The sequence below is a fragment of the Echeneis naucrates genome, chromosome 17, assembly GCF_900963305.1.
Source record: "Echeneis naucrates chromosome 17, fEcheNa1.1, whole genome shotgun sequence".
Lineage (NCBI taxonomy): Eukaryota > Metazoa > Chordata > Actinopteri > Carangiformes > Echeneidae > Echeneis > Echeneis naucrates.
This window is the reverse complement of record NC_042527.1, coordinates 11,217,047-11,227,372: the sequence shown is the minus strand read 5'-3', so window position 1 is coordinate 11,227,372 and position 10,326 is coordinate 11,217,047. Positions and strand designations below refer to the sequence as shown.

At 39.7% G+C, this 10,326-nt stretch overlaps 1 protein-coding gene across 1 annotated transcript in view; it reads left to right on the top strand.

The window, feature by feature from the left end:
• The first annotated feature begins 4,491 nt into the window (after positions 1-4,491).
• Positions 4,492-10,326, top strand: part of gpc5c (glypican 5c) — an 83,586-nt gene continuing 77,751 nt past the window's right edge. Inside the window, exon 1 of the mRNA XM_029525408.1 lies at positions 4,492-4,925. Within this exon, the coding sequence (XP_029381268.1) occupies positions 4,748-4,925 (178 nt within the window). The 5' untranslated portion in view covers positions 4,492-4,747. The remainder of the gene's footprint in view (positions 4,926-10,326) is intronic.

Below are 10,326 nucleotides of genomic sequence, written 5' to 3'. Positions count from 1 at the left end.
GATCCCATCGGAGTTCAATGAACACAGACAGTGAGGAAATCTCCGGGGTGAATGGGTTAAACAAATTTTTCCACCTACGTGCACAACAGTAGTCTGTTTTGTGAACAGAGGAGGACACTCCCTCAGGGACAGAATAAAGGGTAAAATAAGCTACAATCCTTGTAACTTTTGCGCTCACACATGCCTCTAGACACAAAGACCTGCATTCAGAGAAAAAGGCAACCAAACTTCCTGAATACATTAGTGAAAGGATAATGTATTGCATTTAAATTATTTTTTAGCTGCATTTTCATGATGTTATCATTTCTGTAGTCAATGCATTATGGTGGAAGAGCACTTTTCCATTGAATGAAAATGTCCTCCATCAAAGTTAATAAAAAGGCCCAAGGAAGTCTAAGACATTTAATGTGATGCCCGAACAAGAGAAGATGGATAATAACACAATAGATTTTATTGTTGCATTTATTTCACTCACTCGTTAACTTAAAAGCCAATAACATGTAATCAGACAATCAGTGTTTAAAGTTAGCGGTAAAGTAACATAACATTGCCAGTTCTTGTATGTAACGGGACACTTTGACCTGAATGACAGACCAAATACAGACCACTGTGCCGTTGAGCAGATGCCTGGTACCCGATTCAATCAAGCATGTAATGATGTTGTATTGATCCACTGCTGTAACAGCCTAATGAAGAGTCTATAAACGCCATTATACCAATCAATTAAATGCCACTGAGGAAACAGTCATTCTGGCTTAGTGGTAGTCTTGGTTGTCCCTGTGAGTGCCATGCAGGTGAGGATGATGAAGGCCCTGAAATGACAGATAGTGAAACAGTGGCAGTGAAGATGTCAGACTCTCATTAAAGATGCAGCAGGGCTTACTTCCATCCCTCGCATCTCCTGAGAGAAATGGAGCATAAGGTTCTAGCTCTGACCAGCAATGTGCAGACATCTGACCACTCAGTGTTTCATGTATGTATGCATGCATGCATGCACTGTAAATCTATGCAGCCATTTCCTTAATATCGTCAATGCACAGCATATATTCTAGTTAGACATATAAGTTCACTCCAAATTGTTTTATCCACATGTCCCTTCGAATTCAGATGCACAGCATGAGATAATGTTCTACTTAATCAAGCTTCTCAAGACTCATTTATCACCAGTTCCCCCCTCCAGAGATGTCAAGCTGAGGCGCGCCTCTGATGACCACCCTCCACACTTCCTGCTGTTCCACCAAGACAGAAAGGTGAAAATGGGAGACTAAAGAGCATAATCTCTCAAACAGGCGGTTGACAGCTCTAATCTTAGAGGTTTAACCCCTTGTAAGACCTTTAAATCCCCAGTTTAGACGGCCAGAACTGATGGGCTAAAACCGCCAAAACTGTCTACTAACTACTGGACCCAGACACAGTGTGAAGACAGAATGTAGGCTCCCGTGCCGCGACAGCTGAAGCAGCTTTATAATGCTGTAGTTTTAGTCAATAAGTTGGATGAGCTTAATTAGTGCCAGAGGTGCCACAATCATGTGCTTAGAGATGGTCAGAATAAGTATATAGGTCTTTGCCAGTGGAGTAAGTACAAGAACATATTGATCTTCTGTGATCTCCTCTTGATGCGGTGTTAGGCATTATACTGTGATGATGACCATGATAGTAAGACACCAGGAGGGACTGATGGCTGAATTACCGTCTGCACAAACTGCAGACAGGATATTATTTCAGTTAAAAACGGGGTTTGGCCTTTAAATTACATTCACACTGGTTTGGAAAAAAAAGAACTTCCTCCGACATTAAACAGGGAAAGATATGTCCTACTGACCTTTGTTTGAACTATGTTTAATACAGAAATACAGCTCATACAGAAATGTTTAACCTGCAGAAAAGAGCACCCTGGATACGAGAATGAACGCTCAAACAGAGTCTGAAAAATAGGGAGATAGGCGCCATCTGCTGACTTTACTAAGACTTAGAGGGCATCAATTTATATACATCCGAATTTCTATGTGTGCCAAAAAAAGTGCAGAATTACAAGGTTTTGTCACACATCACATGGACATTAGTACTTTTTGTTGTTTATGGCTGGCAAACTGGAGGAAATTTTCATTTTCATGCCTATCTTTACGAAAGCCTTTTAACACGGACATAAAGATCATAAATTCAATACTAAACTCGCACACGCAAAGTCACGTAGCCTGCATGCATTAAATACAACCCGGAACTAACGTGCGCAACGAATGATTGACGTCGGCAAGTTCATTGCAGCGGAACAAAGGCCCAGGGATACAATCTAACAATACGGATCACTTTGTGACACAGACCACAAAAGCCGGCGATGGATTGAACATCGTGTTACTTGATCCGACTTCATTCAATCTGAAACATTTAAGCTTGGCAATATTTTATTAGCATTAGCATTAGCGTCCCCCATTAACCCCCGCGTTCCCTAGCAACAGTTATTTAAAGCGTCAGGTCTCATGACCTTTTCACCTCCAAGCTCTTCCTCCAAAGTCGGATCTCACGGTTCACAGTGTCCAGGTGAGTAATTCAATTTATTTGTAGGTTAGGTTTGACTAGGAAATGGGCTGCGTTGTAATGTTAACCCAGATAAAATGTAAAAGCTCTAATTTCCACTGCAGCCTCTTTTGCTTTGCTTGTAAAGTTCAAACTCTACATTTATCTCTGCATCATCTCCGTCTTGATACTGACATTGGCCTCATCTGGGAGTTTAAGGCGCATGAAGAGAATTGAGAACTTTGAGGAATTAGAATCAGAAGTTTCACAGATTATTTGGTCATAAGAGCAACTGACAGGGTTCTGGTTCGCAGTTTTGCATGTGTGGAAGTCACACTGTGGGGTGACTCTGGGGTTTCATCTTGCACCTATTGGACGTCTGGACTTTGGGCAAGTAATGCATGAATCTATTCCAAAACTTCAAATGGCATCTTCTAGATGCTGCACTGACAAGTGAAATTCACCCATTAAAGAAATATGCTTAATATTAACAAGTACTGCCTCTGTACAATCAACAGTTTTCACAAGTTTTTCACAGAGACACAATATTAAGTTCTGATATGTGCATCTAATCTTCAAATCCTGCTGAGGCCACCTGAATTTTGATAATTCACTGAAAAAGTCATATGCTGACGTGATAGACTAATGATGAACATGTTTGCCTTCCAGGAATGGATGAAAATCTGGGACGGGTGTGTTCGCTACAACTATTTGCCGCACTATGTGCAGAATTTTATACTGAGGGCTTCTTTTCGGTAAGTGCATACTGAGCCTCAAGACCTTTACACTCTTCCTTTGCCTGTTCTTCAGGCTTGGTGGTCACCACCATTTGAACTCCTAAACCAGACAAATAGGAGTATTTTTCACTTGCGTTTGTCCTCAACAAATGCTGAAAGTGAGTTCTAATCACCTAATCACCTTCATATCTTCTTGGTTGTTTTTGTTGTCATCTGGGACCTTACCTTCAGTTCTGCGGCCTGTTTGCAGGACTATTAAAAACCCCTCGACAGCCGATTGCTTTTGTAGTAGCCTGAATGACCAGGAGTGGGTAGTATTTCACGTCATTAAATGTAACATAAGAGGAGAAACTTGACAATGTACTGAAACTAACACAAAAACACTAGGCATATATGTCTAGAGCATGGTAGTGTAATTTCTGAAATACTATAGATGATGTCTTTCAAAAAGTCTCAATTCCATCATAGATGCCACTGCATCAAGGAGCCTGCTATTTTGACAGGAATATCAACCTGGAAATTTTCTGGTTGCATTTGTACTAGATATTTGTATCCAGTAGATGGCAGTCATGTAAATGACATAACAGCTAAATCTTTGGTCTGTACACATATCAACAATATTAGGATGAGTCTCCTCCTCAACTCAACCAGCTCCATACACTGAAAACTCATCTAATATTTAAAATTTGTGCCCCCTCCCCACCCCACATTAGTTCTTCATTTTGTACCTCGAAGACATCAACAGATATTACCTGAATCCATTTGCCTTTTCATGGTCCTACATCCTGACAAAAGAAATTGGTTGTAACTTATGACCATCTTAACATTTTAATATTCTTCCTTTTTGGAGTATTTACTTTGAGTAGCTGGATTTGAGTCTGTTACAGAGACCATCAAAAAAACAAAACAAAACAAGAAGTTATCTCATGATACTGGATTTAAATTTCTTGGTCAGAAAATGTTTACTCCATAGTTCTTCAAAAAGCAAATTAGAGTTTAATTTTCAGAAAAAAGGCAACTACTGTATAGTGCAAATAGTCGATATACCGACTTAAAGAAATGTAAATGAATATTAATAATAAATAAATATTATTAGTACATTATCACTGTAGAAGACAGTGAAGCTGTAAGGCTCTACAGGGATATTGCACTGGTTTAGTTAGGCCACTTAGCTGAAGTAAACAGAAAGGGAGGGGAGTGTGCACAAGGGTTTGGAGACAAGCATGCAGACAGTCGACCACTGCGGGACAGACTGCCGTCAAGCTCTCACTCTTCATCTGCCTCCGGGGGAAAAAATAAATAAATAAAAACCCTAAACCTCTGGGCTGCCGCAGGGACGATCACACTTAGCCAGACCAATAATGTGAAAATCAGACGGAACCGCTTGTCAGATGTTTAAAACTCACCGCTGCTTCATCGCACTTCAGCACCGTCTACCTTTCATCACCGGACTCCAGCAGGCTCATCCACCAGGATACCCGGCGTGAGATGCGGCCATGTCCCGGGGAATATGCCCACGCGTGAACTCCTGCGGATCTCTCTGGATATTGTCAGCGGTCGTATTTGTGGTCAGCGTTAGCGGAGTGGACGCGTACAGTTGTCATGAAGTCAGGACCGCTTTCCAGCTGCGGCAGGTCGGCCCGCTGCACCGCGTCCCGGAGACACCTGGCACAGGTGAGCCGGTTACTGGCATCAACGATTTTGGGAGCCTTTTCTTTTCTTTTCTTTTTTTTTATTTGCTTAAACTGCAATCATTGCCCTTATGGGAAATTAAGGTGTCAAATAAGCAACTTGATGACTGCAAGTTCTTAAAATGGACATGAATGAATGTCCAGTGCTTTAAACAGTTCAGTTCTCCTGTCAAAGTCACATGTTAATCAGCGCACACACTCAGGGTGGAAAGAACAGGCATTGGCATCTGTCTTCACTTTGTTTCTCTTGCGATGGTAGTTCCTTTTGATGCCTGATGTTTATTTTTATGTGGTATGCACAGATGCTCCTCTGATCAAGCAAAGTGTGTCTGAACACATGTGTAAATCTCCAGTAAAATTCTAGCAATCTGCCCTTCGTGAATTATGAACATCCATCTATAAATGATGTAATTTTGCATATTTTATTTGGCCAATGTATCACTCCCAATCTGATCTGTGGGGTTTAAACCATCAGAGTGCTCCACAATTTGCAGCTTCACGGGACACCCAGCTGCTTATCATGTATGGGTAGTTTGGAGAGATTAGGCAATTATTCTGCAAATTTGTTTTGGCAGAGAAGCAACCCAGCACATTTAGAAGCTGCTGAGACAAGCTTTTGAAGGTAGAACAGGACTAGTGGGATGCAGGGGTCCTGCATTGTATAATCTGCTTGGATAACGCTGCAATACTGTGTTGCAGCGCAAGTTTTTAATGAACTGTTGCCAGAAAGCATCATCAAATGTCTTGAAGGCTACAGTAAATTCTTTCTCTCTGAAAGTCATTGTGCAAATGAGAGGCACTTACTCACTTGTGTTTTTCATACAAGGGCATTTCAATTGACATGCACATGTAATAATTTAAAGGAGAAACTTGAGTAAAGAAGAGGAGAAACATCATGATTTCAGATGTTCTGACATAGATTCACTGCATGCTAGAATTGGTACATGCTTCATTGCTCTGACATGAAAACAATATTTAGTTGATTCTGATTTTGCATCAAAATAGCAAGAGAAAAAGATCTAAGTGACTTTGAAGGAGGGTTCATTGTTAAGGAACACACATTGAATAGCCTCAATTACAAAGACTTTTCAACAGTGACCAAAGTGACTAAAGCCTCAGCCAATGCAACCAGCGGTTAACAGCATTTGATGACTGTGCTGGCACATCAGTGTGATATCAAAGGAACAACAGAAGAACAGGTGTTCCTCAGTTGACTGAGAAAGTTGGTGCCAGATGTGATCAGACTCTGTCAAGTAAAGCCAGTCAACAGTTACATAGGTTGTGGTTATTATCGTATGGTTACATTGCATAAAACCCAGACTACAAAGATGTTTAAAAGGTCAAAAGTTTAGTGGTGCAAAAACATAGTCACTGGTGTATAAAACATGTAAAAAGTAATATGATCACATTAATCATCCTTCATCATTTTGTTTAAAGTGGATGTGTGCATGTGTACCAAGAGAATAGAACAGGCTTTGATGCTTGATCCCTGCAGTGAAGGGGCATTAGCATAAGTTTTAGCTCTGAGTGTATATGTTAAGTATATTGTTCCTTGTAATTACTAAAATACCAATAATTATGGAAATATACAACTGTCTATATGTATGAATACCTCAGCCTTTACTGCTGCGTTGTCACATGCATTTAGGTGGTAGCCTAAATATTACCCAGTCTGATAATGTATGCTCTAACAAGAAGAAGAGCAATCAAAGCATGGGAAACATTCCTAGAGGTGCATCCAAACCACTTGATATGTTTGTTTAGCAGGTTGTCACTACTAGCAACAGAGATTGTCAGTTTCATTGCAAGCAGTAGTTTAGGGTTTAGATTTAAAGACAACGGAAAGACCTTGGTCTTCTGAGGATGTCAGTAGTTTGGAGCACAGTCAGCAGAGCATTGGCAGAAGCTACATGTGAGTATCTTCGTCTACAATTGCAGCTGTTGGTGAGCATCTTCCCAGACAGTGACTAAACAGAAGCATGAACTCACCATCATGTGAAAAGTATGTAAAACTCTTTCGTTTTAATCAATGTGCTTTTCCCACTTCCAGCTTCCCAAAGAAGATATTAATTTCTGAGACATACCATCTAGTTATAATGTTTGTGTGTGCTGATAAGATCCAGATACAAGCTGTGGCCCCTTGGCGTGGACTATTAATTGATATAAATATTGGTGTTTGTTTAAAAGGTGTGGTGAAGTGAATTTTTGAGCAGTTACACTCCAGCCCTTCTCTGCGGCTCCTTCCCTGCACAGCTAATCAAACATTGCTGTAGCTTCACCAGTACTGGGCTTCTATCTTATTTTGCTTTTCATTTGTACTTGTCCGAGAGAGGTTGTTTTGGGTCAGGCGCAATCTTGTCTTCAAAGCATTGACCAATGGAAGGGGGTGTTAGAGTGGGAGATTTGGTGTATATTTCTGTGTGTACACAATTATGCTACTCTGCTTCACTTCTCAGATCAAATGCCAACAAAAGCAAGTCTTGAAATTTGAAGTGGCAAAACTTGAGCCCTTTTCAGAGTTGGGTGTTTGTTTTAGGATACAGTGCTGCGTTTCATTCATGTGTGATGAAATGAATTCTCACTAAGCACCAGGAGTGTGGCTTCAGGGAATTTAGGACATGGGCAATTGGATATGACTGTGTATAAAAAGGATCACACTTTTATGGTACAAACACTTTATGTATTATTAGCTTGTTTTTAATATGAGATTCCAAGAAAATATTAAGTAGTGATAGTGGTTATCAAGACCTTTGTAACCTCATGTGAACATTACGTGAAGAAATAAGTGTTTGCTTAAGTTAATTTACTGGCCCTTAAATGAATTAAATTGAATGAACGAATGAATGAAAACATCTATTAATACATACTTGTGTTGGATTTTCCTGATAGTCGTGCAATCACTTTATGCTTCCTCAAGGTAGTAGTGCACATTCAATAGGCATTTCCACACCTCATATTAAGACCATAATCCCCCTGTGTTGATATGTTTCAGCTAAGTTCAAAGTTGTCCAAAAATGCAGGTAAGCGGCAGAGAGCCTTTTGAGTTGTTTTCATTGAATGTGGTCCATCAGAGACATATCACATCTGTATAGAGTAAATATCCTGTATGTTCTGTGGGGTGCAGAAGTTCAAAGCAAACTGGTTTCCTGAGGCAGGAGAGGGGTAACTGCATTAATTGCCCACTTTGGAACAAAGTTATTCTTGTTCTCAGAAAAATTTCAAAACAGCAACATAAGGAAACCGCAACCCTCCTGGTCATCAACACGTTCAAAATCAAAACAGAATTTCCATACCATATAGAGGAGATGTGAGTTGTAAATAAATTATGTTGTGAGTGTAGGAGATTATGCACATTTTTAAAAAAGTAGTAACCTAACGATCTTCTCTGTGTATACTGTATTCAGCTCTGCTACTGTGCTCTACCACATATTGAGAATGGCATGTAAGTCAATATGTCAGTTATAGAGTATAGAGTAGTTATAACCCTTTCTCCACTCTGGAGTTTGGACGTGTGTGCTGAAGGGCACTGAAGTGTTGCTGAAGGGATTGAGACTAACAAATCAAGACCCCTGAGTTGAGGGTTTAACATGGTAAATTACTTCAGAGGTATTTGTCACCTGAGGACGATTAAAAGGAATTAGGATTGAGAGTTGACATCCAGTCTGAGGAGCAAAATGGGTTAAGGTTTAGCCAAGCAGAAGGAGCAGCTGGCAGAGTGGGCACCAATTTGAGTTTAGTTTAATTTCTCTGTTGAAGTTTGTATTAAATTACATTAAAGGCAGGTATTTATTTGACATTAGAAGAAGGGCTACAGCTTTCAGATAAAATAAGATTTGCAATTCATGACAAACTTAAAAATTTGTAATTACCATAGAAAATTCTGGATATCATATTGCAGGCCAATGAGCTATATTTGTCTTTCCTCATACTATGCAAATGTTTATTATATCCATGGCTGGTTACTTAAACTTATCAGTACAGATTTTATAGGGCTCTAGGTAAAAACCAAAATGAGTAAAAATCTTTGCCTTCAACGAGGATGGGACCGGTTGAATCTCTCTTTCCTCCATTATTGTAGTTTCCTCCTTGTTTTGGTACTTACCGCACATGTGTATGTTCAAGAACCAGCTCTGTGGTGATGTCAGGATGTCCTGCATACAAAATGGAGGCAGACAGCCTGCGGATTTGTTTTATTTCTTTATTTTTTAGCGATTTTGAGGCATTTTAAATCGATTCTGCATCGTAGTAAATGAGAATTGTGATTCTTTTATGAATACATTTTTTGGCACACCCCAAATGATTATGATTATTTTTATTATTATTATTATTATTATTATTATTATTATTATTATTATTATTATTATTATTTTGACACAGGGAAAAAAAGAAGAAACAGAGTTGAGGTCAACTCAGCTGAAGCCAAGGAACAAGCTGGCCAACAACCCCAAACATAGAGCCAAACCTGCAAGATTGGCTTAAAACTATGTTCATCTTTACTGTGGTCAAGTTAAACATTCAAATCCATCCAATTGAACATTTGAGGCAGGGTTTGAACATTGTTGTTAAGCCATGTTCCCTCTGCGATTTGAGTAGTTTTTCAAAGAATAATAGGAAAATGGAGAAAAAAACGTCACTCGACAGATGTTCAACACTGTTACTCTTGCCAAAAGTACCTACTGAACATGCAATTATTTAGCATTTACAGTACATTGGATTTCTGTTCATGCTAACATTAAATAGACTTTTTTAAAATGCCCATCACATCCAGTTTTTTCATTTGATTACACATGACATCTAGTGATTCCCAAAAGTGGCTGAGTGCATTTGTCACACCGTCAGCCTGTCCTCGCTGCTGTGGTGGCTTTAACAGCCAAAGTATTCCTGTGTATCACTTACTCAACGCAGCTACTAGCAAGGGACAGACGGCCCAGGCTAGATTCCACTGTGAGTCCCTGGATATTAGTTTCATATCACAGATAACACACAAACACAAAGGAGAGACAGGGCCAGTCAGTGACGTGAACAGTGTCAGGGACAAAGGAGGAGAGAAGACAGGCCCTAAATATGGTGAAATGATAAACTTAAAACATAACCTAAACAATTTATCATGTTTTCCCATACAGTTCCCATACTTTGGGTTGACCTTGTTGGGACAGGCAATCTGCCCCACGAGTCAACTCCAAATTTGCAAACATGTTCTTTTGTCAGAAGTTCATGGAAATTCAAGAATGCTCAGATCATTCCCTTAGAATATATAGCTCCTGTAAAAAGGAATTTACGGTTTGTGGTTGCATGTCATTCTGGACCCAGCGCACCAATACCTTTCTCAGTCAGTGCTGCATAGTTGCACTTACCCAATAAAATGCACTAGAAATGTCAAGTGT